This window comes from Calypte anna, chromosome 4 (genome assembly GCF_003957555.1).
Source record: "Calypte anna isolate BGI_N300 chromosome 4, bCalAnn1_v1.p, whole genome shotgun sequence".
In the NCBI taxonomy this organism is placed as follows: Eukaryota; Metazoa; Chordata; class Aves; order Apodiformes; family Trochilidae; genus Calypte; species Calypte anna.
In genome coordinates this window covers 4,343,933-4,357,805 of record NC_044247.1, presented here as the reverse complement: position 1 = coordinate 4,357,805, position 13,873 = coordinate 4,343,933, and the positions used below count along the sequence as shown (strand labels likewise).

The 13,873-nt window shown below is 43.8% G+C and overlaps 1 protein-coding gene across 2 annotated transcripts in view; it reads left to right on the top strand.

The window, feature by feature from the left end:
• Window positions 1–13,873, top strand: part of IL13RA2 (interleukin 13 receptor subunit alpha 2) — a 32,089-nt gene that overhangs the window by 14,589 nt on the left and 3,627 nt on the right. Inside the window, exons 3-7 of one of the 2 annotated variants that reach the window (XM_030449247.1) lie at window positions 4,572–4,730; window positions 8,204–8,355; window positions 10,462–10,615; window positions 11,060–11,180; window positions 13,114–13,298. In XM_030449247.1, coding sequence (XP_030305107.1) covers window positions 4,652–4,730; window positions 8,204–8,355; window positions 10,462–10,615; window positions 11,060–11,180; window positions 13,114–13,298 — 691 coding nt within the window. In that variant the 5' untranslated portion in view covers window positions 4,572–4,651. Of the gene's footprint in view, window positions 1–4,522; window positions 4,731–8,203; window positions 8,356–10,461; window positions 10,616–11,059; window positions 11,181–13,113; window positions 13,299–13,873 lie in introns of those variants that run through there. The other variant, XM_030449246.1, reaches the window with a different exon arrangement.

Sequence of the window (13,873 nt, the reverse complement as noted above, 5' to 3'; positions counted from 1 at the left end):
GCAGCTTACACAATGAAAACACATGAATGTTAAATCCTAAGCTTTCCTAAATCTGAAAGAAAGACCATACATTTAGCAGCTGTAAGGGACTTTTTTCCCCATCCTTTACAGCAAGTAGGAAGGAGCCAGCCAGCACACTGCAATTTCAGTGAAGGAGAACTCACTCATCACTCCCTCAGACCCAGAATTCACAGGACAGTCAGAGCAACAGTGTTTGTTCTACCTGTTTCTGCTGTTTCTTGATTTGATGATAATGATGCAGTTCAAGGGGTTGTTCACTTGCTCAGTTGTCTTCACCCACAGGTAAGACCCCCATGGACTTCGGTGTCTGTTTCTTAACCAAATGCCAGTGCAGATCAGGACAGTGGTCACTCCTGGGTTTCCTGGTTCCCCACTTCAGAGCTCCCCTTACTATCCATCAGGAAAAAACAGTCTTCAGGCCCAAGTGCTGTGGTCTCACCCAGCACACAGCAGTTGGTATTTGGGAGGTAGTTACTACAACCAGATGTAATGGGATCACTTTCTATCTTTTTATCTTTAGCATAGCAAAATTTGGCTTGCAACTGCCTTCAAAAGTTTAAAATGTTCAAAACTGTGAAGGATGGTCATGCTCTTTCCAGTGGCACCTACCTTCACAGCATCTTACTGATGCCAGAACCAAATAGCTATGATGTGATGGAAAAGTGTTGGTGCCTCTCCCAAGTCTGCAGGGGCACCACAGCAGGTGTGTAAAGATTCCCTGCCTGAGTGTAGGGCACAGGCACAGTGAAACAGGAAGAATAAGTGCCAGGTGAAAAAGGGCCTGATCTTGTCTTTGCTGCTCCAAAACTTTCCCATGGTCTCCATCTGGGAAGCAATATCACATTCATTGAGGCCTCAATTCAATCAGTAATGTTGTAAGTGCTGTACAGGTGCTTGGAGGGCAGTTTTCTTCCTAACAAGAAGTGCTCCTCTGGTTCCTGATGCTATTTATCCTGTTCATAGTATCTCTGAGCTGTTTCTTAATATGCCTAAATTTAGACATGGGAAGATCCAGCCTCAGCCACAGTCTATTGCTTGTCAGAGCACGCACACCACAGCTCTACTTTCCAAAACATCTTTTGTTGTCCTGTTTGGAGGGGAGTTGCAGCAACCAGGTGGCTGCTTGGCTCGGGAAGTCAAGTGACTCACTGAAGGCAGCATGGAGATGACTCAGCCCTGATACTGACTGAGCTCCAGCAACAGGAATCACGAGATGCTTCTGCAGCAAGGTGTATTTGGTACCAGAGATCTTGCCTGGGGCAAACCAGGTATGGTTGCAGCACCCACTCCTTGCAAAGGGTGCTCCAGGCTGGATGGAAGGGAGAGAATCATAGAATCATAGAATCATAGAATTAGCCGGGTTGGAAGGGACCTCAGAGATCATCTAGTCCAACCCTTGACCCACCGGAGCAGTTGCTAGACCATGGCACTGAGTGCCACATCCAGTCTTTTTTTAAATGTCTCCAGGGACGGAGAATCTACCACCTCACCGGGCAGTCCATTCCATAGCCTAATCACCCTCTCCGTGAAGAAATTCTTTCTAATATCTAACCTAAACCTCCCCTGGCACAACTTAAGACTGTGTCCTCTCGTCTTGTTGAAGGTCGTCTTTGAAAAGAGAGCTCAGAGTGTGATGCAGGGAAGGAAGGATGAAAGAAATGGTAACAGGCAAGGCTATACAACAAGGGTCATGTTGAGCAGCTGTGCTGATCTACCTGTCTCACAAGAAAAGGGGGGATGAATAATTTTGTGTATTTCCTGCAGAGCCTGGAGGTGCAAGAGCAGCTGGATTGGCTCCAGAGTCAGCAGAGCCAACAAGTTCAGGGCAGGGACTGCAGTGAGTGAAACAGGGGCTGGCTCTGCAGACCTGAGCTCTGTGCTGGGGACAGCTGTGTGCTTCTCTGAGGGGCTGGGGCATCCTCCAGCCGCCAGCCTGAGTTAATTAAGACACTTGGTTTTAATTTGAATGAATCACTTAAGCCTTTCAAACATACTTAAGTGTAGTTACAGCACCAACACCTCATAAATCCCAGCAGTGTCCTCTCTGGTTCTAGCTTAGTAAAGCCTCTGATTGTGTGCTGAGTGCCACAATGTGGAATCTGACCCCTGAAGAGAACAGATGGGCCTCTTTATGCAAAGTTTTGAGCACAGCCACCATGAGGCAGCTGAGAAGCTCAGCACTCCAGAGGCAGATGGGGTCCAATGCACTTAGAGGTCCAGGTAAACTTTATTGGTTTTAAAAATTTCTGTACAAGCCATTGGTTTTGAGGTTTTTTTCCACTTGCCTTGTGAAACTATGTGAATATGTTAAAATTAACAATACTAGAAATGGAAAAACTTCCTTCACTAATAGTCACTCACAGCCCTTGGATGCATTCAGCGGCTCTGCCTTCTCTGTATCCTCTGTTTTCAGGGCTCCTGCCTGTTCAGCAGTGAGCCCACATTTTCCCTATTTTTCCTTTTGCTACTGATGTATTTGAACACGCTCTTCTTGTTTCCTTTTACTTCCTCTGCTAGCTCTGACCTTTCCTGTTGCTTTCCTACATACTCTGACAAAGCCCCTCTAGTTCTCCCAGGTGACCAGTCCCTTCTTCCATGAACTGTGAATTTCTTTCCTCCATATGACTTTCTTCAGAAGCTTCTTGTTGATCCATGCAGGTGTCTTACTACCTCTACCCAAGTTTTTACTCAAAGGAATGCACCTAACTTGGGCTTGAAGGAAGTGGTATTTAAAAACTGACCAACTTTCTTGGGCTCCCTTTCCTGCCAGACTCTTAGCCCATGGGATTCCTGCAAGTAGATCCTTAAAAGAGTACAAAATTAGCCCTAAAGAATTCCAGGGCTGTAATCCTACTTATTGCACTTCTTCTTCCTTGAAAAATAATAAACTCCACCATGTCATGGTCACTATCACCAAAGCTGTTCCCAGCCTTAATTATGAGAACATACTGGGGCAAAGACTTATGCATATATCCAGGTTTGCACTGACACAAGTTTTATATTATGTTTAGTATGTTAAGAAGTAGTTCTGGTCAGTTTTTTTGACTGGAACATCTCCATAGATTCTCATTTCACAGTGAAAAAAAAATTCCTGGTATTGCTTATATATATGTGATGGCCTTATTGCTTTAATATTGATTTAAATAGAAAATTAGCTGTCAAAAGCTTGTTGTGTATTTTTAATTGCTGCCCTATGTTGCCAGTTAGAATTTCTGGGTAATTTAAACCCTTAATGCTCCACCTACCCCTTGTCCCCAGCACAAACTGTCTCCTCTGGCTCCCCTGAGCTACTTCTTCAAATTATGGGGTTTTTCCTTGGCTCCAAGCCTCAGATTTCCCAAATCTGTCTGACTCAAAGCTCTGTCACTCAGAGGACTCCAAGTTTTTTTTGTTGTACCACAGCCAAGGGCACCAAGGAATAAGCTAAGGAGTAAGGTATGACCTGGGAGTCCACCTTTTATAGCCAAGGCTGTGTGGACAAGGAGTTTGTAATCAAAAAAACCCACAAAAACAAAGTGAGTTTGTAATCTGAAAGGAGCTCAGGGATGTATTGTGTGTTCTTGTAGGCATGGCAATGTTCTCACAGCAGAACCCAAACAGTGGCCTCAAGCTTTCAAAAAGGTTGATATCTATAACTATATCTAATCTATGTGACACATCTCTGTCTTCCTATTCCTATCTATATCTGTATCTGTATGTAAAAATTACTGATTACTTGTAATCCAGGTGCCTCTGGCATAAGGAAGCAGGCAGGCTTGGTGCAGCTGTAGGCAGCAATTCAGCATGAAAACCAAAGGAAAGAGAAGTCCCTCCATGGAAACTCTGCCCCACTCTCCCTCTCAGTCCCCACCTTCCCTCCAGCAGACCTGGTCAGGAAAAGAAATTTGTCCCCTTCAAAAATTATCACGGCAACTAAGACTTGTCACCAGCATTCTTACAGTTTTGGTTTGTTTGGGGTTTTTTTTGTTGTTTGTTTTTTTGTTGGTTTTTTTTTTTTGGTGTTTGGTTTGTTTTTTTTTGTGTGTGTGTGTGGAGGGTCAATTAGAAAGGAAATTCCATCTGATTTTTCATGTTCTTTTTAATGACCAAGCCCTGAAACAGGAAAGCCAAAAGCACTGGTGACAGTTACATAAAACGTGTTTGTTTCTTGTATAAGACAAGGCTCAGGAATTCTGTTTTTTTGTTTTGTTTTGCTTTGTTTTGTTTTTAATGAAAAGGTCACCAATCTGAAGCACTTCCTACAGCAGATGTGTCTGTCACCCTGCTGCATCACCCTTTCCACAGAAGATGTTCTGCAAACAGTTTGGTGACTGATCTGCAGCCTGACATTTGGGGAATGTGCTTAGATAGTCAGAAACTATTTCAAATGAAGCCAAAGTCATCCATGTGTTGCCATCACCAAAAATTACAAATAAGAGCCCTCTGGGAAATGATTAATCAGACCTGGAAAATGAGTAAAAAAGAACTTGTTGTCAGTGTTCACCCACCAGAGGGAATGCCAGGGCTCCACCAGTGCACTGAAGCCTCTCAACTCTGCTTTATTTCTCCAGGCTCCTTGCACCAGTGCCACAGGACTGCTCCTCTGATGCCATACACGTCTCCGTGGGACCTGTGGATGTCTTCCCTCTGAATGGCTCTCCTGCAGCTTTCCAGTCTCTCCACGCTGCTGCTGTGGGCTTGGGTGGGCTCCTTCTCCTGCCACAACACAGGTAATGTCCAGCTTGCTATTTGGTGCTGCCTCACAGATGCTTCACTGTAGCTCAGGCCCTTTATGAAGTGAGTCCTTTAACTGAAGCTTTTCTTGTGTGTGTGTTACAGCAAGTGGCTGATTTATAAACCTGGGTGTGAGTATACTGTGTGTGTACTGTAAAAGTACTGTGCTTTTCTCTGAGTAACTTCACAAGGAGCTTTTCATGCTCAGCCAACATGTTATCAAAGATAAATACCACTTGGTATAAATTCTCTTGAGTATCATTGCACTTGGACACTGTCCTAGGTGTAAGAAAGACAAAGCTTATTCATAATTGGAGAATAATACTTTCTTCTAAAAAAATAAAACCAAAACAAAACTGCTCTGCAAGCTGTCATCCGTGGCATTAGCTCTTCAAGGACCCTTTGCTTCAGACCCTTGAGTATCTCTTTGCTGTATGAGATACTTTTGGCCTCTGGGGCTTTGCACCCAAAAGCTTTCCTTCTTCAGAGAGGCAGGGAGCAGGTCTGAGCCTCCCTGCTCTAGCCAGGGCACAGTGGGGATGTGAACTTGGCCTGGTTGGCTCCCTGTGCTGCCAGCCAGCAATGCATGGAAAGCTGCCAAGCAACCTGCCCAGGGCCAGGCTGAGCAAAGCAGCATTGCCTTCAAAATGAACTTCTCAAAAGGTGAAAATCACCTGCAGCTCTCTGACCAGCACAGGGCAATGCTGACATTGAAGGTATGGGGGGCACCAGGCTGGCTACCACTTTTCCACTAGCAAAGTGGGCGGGAAACTGCAAAATGTACCACATGGGGTGGGGTGAGGCTGTGGGAGGCACTGGGATGAGCCCATGGTTCATCATCAAAGCTGGGATGCTGGAGTCCATCTGCATGGCTGCAGCTATCTGGGGAGCACATCACTACCTGACTCACTGCCATGCAAATCATGTAAAGAAGCTGTTGTGGGTTTTTTTGTTGTTGTTGTTTTTTATTTGTTTGTGTGTGTGGTTTCTTTTTTGTTGTTGTTTTGGTTTTTTTTTCTTTCCAAGAAACATTAAGCATCAGCTTTTCTTCAAGACTGGGTAATGAAACAGAGTATTTCTAGCCCTGTGTTTGTTCTACATGAGTGATGTGAGTAAGAATGGTTCATCACGTAATATTGTGAACATCAGAAATTACAAGAGGCAGTGCTGGCACTTAAAAAGCAAATGCCAGAACTGAAGCTGTATCCAAAAAAGAAGCTTTTCTATTCCTTCTGAAATCCAGTAAAAAATTGTTTTGGAAGAATTGCTGTTTACAGTTGCAATGATTTTGAAAAACCACTACTGGTTTTTTCAAGCTTAGGAAGGAAACAAATTTTGGAATTATTTTTTCCAGTCAGAAATTCTGTTTTTGACGGACCTATTGATAGCTTATCACCAGGCTTATGACCAGTAGCATTTTGCATCATTGTTTACATAGCTTCAAGGCTCAGTATTTCTCAGTATTTCTCCAAGAGGACTTTCCTGAGTCCAGGAATGCTCAGCTCACAGCCCTACTGGCAGATCTGTTACAGAACTTACACACCCCAGCCTCAGCAGCAGAGTTTGCCTCTGGGACATGGGGTGACAGCCATATGAAAACCCTCCCTTGTGGTGGCCCTGGTGAGCTCTCAGCCTGGGCTGGCTGGTGTGAGTAACATTCCTTGGCCTTCTCCCCTCTCTCCTCAATGTGGCTATAAATAGCCATTCTAGACAACTCTTTTAGCAGCCACAGCTTTTTGAGCACTGTTCCCACAGACCTGCTGTGCCTCAAGTTGCTTCTCCCTTTCCTGGAGCCTTGTATGTTTGCAAAGACTCAAAAGGTGGGTGAGATGCCCTCAACCATCTCTCCCACCCCTGATGCTCACCAAGAGCCCAACTTGACGGCTCTGCAGAGGCACTGATGCTCCTTCTCCTGTTCCCCCTCTTCTGCCTGTCCTGAGAAATCTGTGCCTGTTGTAGCATAGCAATATCATCTCCTCATCTCCTGTGGGAACATGAACCTAATGAATACAAGACATTGCATGTACAGGGCCATGCCCCATTGCCCCTGAAGCTGAAGCAAGCCCAATACCACCCTCTGAACCCAGGCTGCAGTCAAGGGACTCAGAACTGGTGGGAAAATGTTTTCATTGTTACACAGAAAACCACACTAAGTCTAATTTGTCTAAAAATTATTATTGTCCATTATTCCCCCTAAATACGTGGTCAGGATATCCCACTTTGCCATCTAATGTAAGAAAAAACCTCCCATGGAGCTTTACATGCTGGGAAAAGTGGGATCTTACGACTGCTTCCTGTGGTCTGTTTCATTCTTCCTTAGAAGAAATAAATCCTCCAATGATGTTCTCTGAAAACTTTCCAAGGAGAACATTAAAGTTCAGTTTTTATCAGCATCTTTCAATGAAATATTTTCTCAGGGTTTGCTTTCACAAGAGATTTATTTAAAAAATAAAAGGAAAGAAATGGTGTAAATACTGATGAAGACATGAAAAAGTTGGCAGAGTAGCCAGTGACCTGGAGACCAGACTCAGAGAGTGCTGGACTGACACTGCCAGGATATGGGCTCCAAACCACCGTGAAAAAATGTCTCAAGCAGCAATTCTCTAGAAACCCAAATGCAGAACCTCACCTCTAGCAGGGGAAAAAAATGACCTTAGGTGTCACAAACATTGACTTCGTTTGAAGTAATGAGACTGAATATCCTAATAGCTTTTGCCATGTGAATGACAGCTTCATACAGAGCTGGGTTTTTAGGAAGCATGTCTTAGTACAGAATTCATCCCTAATATATGCTGATTTATTAACAGATGGCAGCACCTTACAATAGCTTAATAAAACCCAGATTGAATATAAAATCACATTTCTGCACAGCTGATAGATGTCCACAATAAGAAGGATTTTATCTCTCTGTTTTTCTGGTTCTTTTTTTGTCTTGATTTTCATTAATCTTTAATGTATTTGAAAGGAATATTTAAAGCAGTTGGGGTGATTTGTGTCTATTATGGTTAAGGAATACAAATTTCCCTGAGATCATGCTGTGATCTGTCATCCTATGGTGGTGCAAGTGCTAAACACAGTGCTTGCAGAAATATTTGTCCTGACAGTCAGTAAATGTAACAAATTAAAAGCAGCTCTAGGACTTGAAAGGTTATACCAGGACAGCAGTTTGCTTAAAATATCTTGAAAAAGAGAGTCAAAGTTGTGTTGATTTTGGTGCTGTTTCAATGGTCCTTGAGTGTTTTCTCTGAGCACCAGCATAAAATGCTTTGGGGGGTAAGCAGGAGTAGAGCTTGTGCGTGTTCATTAAGAACAGGCTATTAAATAGGCAGGGCTAGACCCCAACCAGCAGTGCTGCCCCCCTCATCCACCAGCATCATTTCTCATCTCATCAAATTTCATGACTTTTTTTGTTTGTTTGTTTTCTTTACCCTGGCACTCTCATTTGTCCCCTGCTTTGCTTTTAATTTAGTTGCTCCCCCACAAGACCTTCAGATCACTGACCCTGGACTTTTAGGTTCTCTCGATATAGAGTGGAAACCTCCACCCAATGTACAAAGTTCAAGTGAATGCACAGTGAAATACAAGCTTGAATACTGCAACTCTGGTGACAGAGATTGGAAGGTAAGACAAAGCAAAGTTTCATCCTCTTAAATCCTGGTTATTGTTATGCCTTTAGCTCCAGCACATGTTTATGTTGGCATTTTAAGGATCAGTGGTATCAAAGTAGTTCCATGAAATGCAGACTGTACCAGTGGTCAGAACCTTTTGCCATACAGGAACACATTCTGAAAAGTAACAGCAGCAACAGCTGTCAGAGAAGGGGCTGTTTCTGACACAGGGCGTGCTGTTTGCTGAGAAAACCAATTCAGTAATATCTAGTACCATTCCTTGTTGCAAGAGGCATTACACTTTTTAGAGTCTTTACAGGGCTTGATCTGAAACTCTGTCAACAGTTCCTTAGCAATGGAAAGCAGCAAATTAATAAAGAATTAAATTCCATCAATTGTCCTGCTGCTCTAACATTCCCTTTATCCAGAAATACCATTTGACTTTCAGATATGGCTGACTCTGACTCAGCTCTGTGATAAAATTTTCAGTCTTCTCTCACTGATGTGTAGCAGGGCAATAGCAAACAGGCACAATACACAAAATACGGTGGGAATATATTTTGGGAGTGCTTGGGAAATGAAAGATGCTGCAGGTTTGGGAAGATAAATGCAGTGGGGAGAGCAGAAACCTGGTAGTAGTCTGTTTGGGTAGCACAACACACTGAGGAACACCTGACAAAAACACTGAGGATGTCCCCCAACAACCCAAATACAGATCAGTGCTCTGAAAGAAAGGGAGGTTTTATTGCATTATCCTAAAGCAGGAGTTCTAGAAAGCCTTAATTTAACCTCAAGAGACTAGGAAGAGAGAGAAGGAGCAGTCACATTGGGTTAGTAGTGGGTCCCAACCTCCTGCTGTGGATGGTTTCTCTATGTCCTGCGTGATGTGGTCACCTCCATCACCTGCCCCTGGCACAAAGCTCAGGCTGTCAGGTTGTGCTAAGCCACCACACAAGTGGGTTTTGGCCCAGACATCCCATGGGAACCTGCAGAGGTGGAAGAGTTCAGTGCCTCTCAAGACCTGTTGCAGCCATGGAGTGAGGGCATGGAAAGGAACTCTCCAACCTGACATCAGTCAGGGTGTCCATCACTCTCCCAGCTCACAGCAGTGAGCAGCTGTGCAGATTTCTCTATCATGATTTTAACAGGAATTTAAAAAGCACAAAAGAAAAAAGAATGCAGTTTTAAAAAGTGTCAGAATTCCCTAACAACTAATAAAGGTGTCTTATGCATGGCAGATCTAGAAAGGAGAAAAAAAAAAAATCATCACCTCTGGTACCTTGTCAAAACCTTGACCAGATAAGGTTATGAAGATAAGTCTAGAAAAACCCCCATGGGACCTCAGCAGAAAAAGAGTCACTGATGTCTGCTAGAAGCACATGACTCAGCAGAGCTCTTACCCTCTGGGGCTGCTGACAAAAAGCCTGACTGTGGGCTGTGCCTTTGCAGTTCTCCTGCAGCACATGAATGCACTTTACAGCATGTTACTCGTGCCCTGCTAGGGCTAACATGACACTCTCTCTCTCTCTCTTATCATTTGTTGTAACTATTGCCAACTTATGTTTTCCTTGCATAAGGTAAGGGGAAGTAATTCTGAGAAAAAAAAAAACAAAGGGAAAACCTTCATGGGGGATGCACAAAAAGTCTCACAAAAGGCAATGCCCAGAGTCATGTAGTGGTGAGCACACACTGTGCTGCCTGTCTGCTTCTCCATCTTTGTAGGCTTTGATTGTACTTCCTATGATAACCACCACTTGCATGACTTTTAATTCCTTCTGATTATCTCATCTTATGAACAACTGCCTTATATCTCGATTTATGGCAGTATCCTTGTCAGACCCTCCCTGGTGCTCTTGGCTGATGGGGATGCCTTGAGCTGCAGTCTGCTCTGTCTTGTCATTGCTTGTGTCCTGTGGGGCACAAAGCCAGCAAGGCTGGGCAGAGCACATGGTACAAGAGTGCTGGAGAAGCACTGAGCAGGAGAAGCATGGCAGAAATGTAAAGAAACATTAAAGCACACAGATGAGCCTTCTCATAGCTAGAACAGAAGCAGTTGTAGCTAATTCTGCAACCCAGTTAGTGACAAAAGGGGTGTTTATAAAGTCTGTCTTTCAACCAGGTTATTTTTACTAAGAAGCTAAAATTCAGAGCTGGATTTGACCTCAGCAGGACTGCTGAAGTAAAGGTACAGACACTGCTTGAAGGAAGGTGTACCAGCAACGTGGAGGTGCAAAGTGACTGGATTTATGCCACCTTTCAGATCCCATTGCAAGGTTAGGAGCAGCCTTTGGTACCTGGTGCAGTTTTGCACTGTGCATGAGTCTGTTGCATGAACCACTGCTGGCCTGAGATTTACTGGGTAGAGAAGCCATTGCAAGTCTGTTGAGGTATAAGACACCAGAGTATCTCTGCTTCCACTGATTGTGGTTGAATACTTGAGGCTCATTTCTCTCTGTCCATACCTGGTCTCTGCTGGGTTGCCCTGCATGAACTTCACTGCTGAATGAAGGACTGGTTATGCATCTTTGTGCTCTAAGTTTAGTGGATTTATAGGAAGCAGAACACTTGGCAGCAAAACTATCTAATCATAGTGGCTGGCCTTTTCCTTTTTGGCTTTCAACTGGGGCACACGATTGTTCAAAGAGATAAAATGATATTTCTGCTGGGCCTGACTGGTAAGTTGCTAAATAGTGGTTATTTCTTTCTCATTTTTACAGGAAAAGTCGAATCAGAGGTTCAGAATTTCAACTGCATCTATCACAACTGGGAATACCTCAAGTGTACTTGGCAACCAGGTGTCCTTGCTCCTCATGGTGTACATTATGGACTGTACTATTGGTATGTACCAGAAAAATAGAAAAATATCCAGGCAGCAAACAAGTGAGCCTCTCAGGGTACTAAAAATGCCCCAGTAAATATTCTTTTATGTCTGGCAATGCTATTACATGATCCACACAGAATGAGCAGCAATAATTCTCCAAGCGACATGGTGACTTCTGGCAAGGAAATACCAAATTCCTTATTCCTTCCTTAGAACCAGGCTCGTGCTGAGGAATGTCTTCTCCCTTCCTCCTTAACCTTTTATTCCCCTCCATGGAGTGCTTTCTGCACGTTTCCATCACAAAGCCTGTGCTTTCCCTTTGCTCAATGAACCTGGATCATTCTAGCCACACATTTTCCCTTGATCACAGTGCACATAGGATGGGATTCAGAAGGAGGGTATGAAATTCAGTGACCCGTGCATAAAGAGCAGGGAATTTTGTCAACTAACTGTTTTACTCTTCAAATATCTTTTCATAGCCTTAGCATGTCTTATACAAGCAAATATGCTGCCAAAAGGTAGTAATGCATGTTTCTTAGTCTCTTTTATACTGCTGCCAAACGATGCTGTTCTGCAAGAAAAACAAAGGTAGATTTACTTTTTTTTTACAAAGTAAATGATGCATTTGTGCCTCAATTCCTGGGATGCTGTGGTAAGGATGACTAGTTAGGAAACCATTGGGTTTCATGCCTTTGGGCTACATGTAGAAAACCATAGCTGTTTTGTTGCTGCATAAGCTACATGCAGCTCTTGGAAATATTCTTCAAAGCAAAAACATTTATTTAAACCATTTTGCTAACTACAGAGTTCTGCTTGAAGGAAACAATGGAAATTAATGAGTTGTTTCTAAAAAAAAGCCCACAAAAAAACCCCAGAACAAGCTCACCCTTATTTAACTGTCCATAACAAAACCAGGCATTAGCATCTGGGTCCCATTGTATAATGAGAGTGAGTGGGAACAGAGTTACAGCATCCTCTGATCCCTGTGAATTCCTTTTTATAGCACTACCACATAAAGTTTTTCTCCCAAAATATTATGTGCCATGCAGGGATATTTTCATGAGGTACAGAGTATAGAGGCTGGCTTCAGCCCTGCCTCAAGGGCAGTAGCTCAGCAAGTGTTTTAAAAAGTATGAAACAGCACTTCCAGAATGGAGCTTACAGATAAGCTTGGAGGATTGGCCCCCCAAAACAGGAGAGAGTCTGAGAGGACAGGGCTGTGGCTGCACATTAGTCAATAACCAGCAAACTTCTTCCTTGCTTGCATCCCTGGGATTCATTACATGTCCATTTAATGAGTGGGACCTACCTGCAATCAGCCACATCATTAACTCACGTTGTGTTTGTGGCACATGTCACCTGCCACAAAGTGCTGCATTTTGGCTTGAGAGGGGACTTTTCTGCAACTCTCGAGTGGGTTGCTGATTCCATAAATGCCTCATGGGAGTATGGGTGTCTCTGTGAGTAGGGACCAGATTCTGCCTCAGTGGCACCTCATGAATACTCCTGTGCTCCAAGAATCACACAGGATAGTCACAGTTTGAAAAGATCTGTAAGATCACCCTGTCCAAATGCCAACATCCCCCCATGGCTCCCCAGTAAAATAAATAAAATATTTGTCAGTATCTGTATCACCGTGCCCTCTAGAGCCTGCCTTAAGAATGGGCTTGGGGAAATGCTGACACAGCCAATAAACCAACCTGGGAAGCCATCTGTGCTTGGTAATTTGTTTCTTTCTCCACCCCACACTTTAACCATGGCAGGAGTCCGGGTGACTGATGCATAACATTGTGCTTTGGATCCCTTGTGAAAGGCAAATGGTGTGTGGGATACAGGCAATACTCAAAACTTAGATTTTTTTAACAAATATTAAAAAAAAGGTCTTACCCAAGTAGCAACTACTGTTGTTTTAACTATTTTTTTCTTTCTGTTTTCCTAACACTTTTCTAGGTATGAGGGGCTGGACCACGCAGCACAGTGTGATCATTATATCCAGGATCATGGTATAAACATTGGCTGCATGTTGCAGAATCTGAGCCAGGCAGAATACAGGGAGCTGAGCATTTGTGTCAATGGTTCAGCAGCAGCCACTCTGGTACAGCCACTGTACATCACCCTTCACCTTCACAACCTAGGTAACAATGCCAGGAAAGCAGGGGGGCTCTGCAGACCCACATGGTCACCATGCACCCAAAGCTCATGCTTTGCACAAAGGGGCTCAAACAAATGTATGCCCTTGTAGATTGGTGGCTGTAAGGTGTCTGGGTGGATTTCCCTCTGGTGAATGGGCTGTGCTGTGTACCACACAGGGCTTAGTTCTCAGCTGTGTTTGCAGGTGAGCAGCATCTTGGAAGGTCAATTGGCAGCTGGACAACTTGGGACATTATGATCTGATGGGCAAATGGCAGAGCAGCTGTATTTTTTTTTGGCCCTAGCAGCACCACCACAGAGGTTGTTTCATTTACTCCTAGAATTGAAATGGCAGCTCTGATCCTGCAAGCACAGGAGAGATCTTTGGGCTTTGCTGTTCTAACAAAGATAAGGGATGGGGAGAATAGAGTGAAAGGCATGATGGGGTCTGCCTGAGATAAACCGGATGTCAAACCCATCAGAGTCAGGGAGAGGAAAACACAGCATCATGTATAACCCTGTACATGTACTGACTCTTTATTATGGGCACTTACCATGCTGATGCATTTAATCCCCTGTA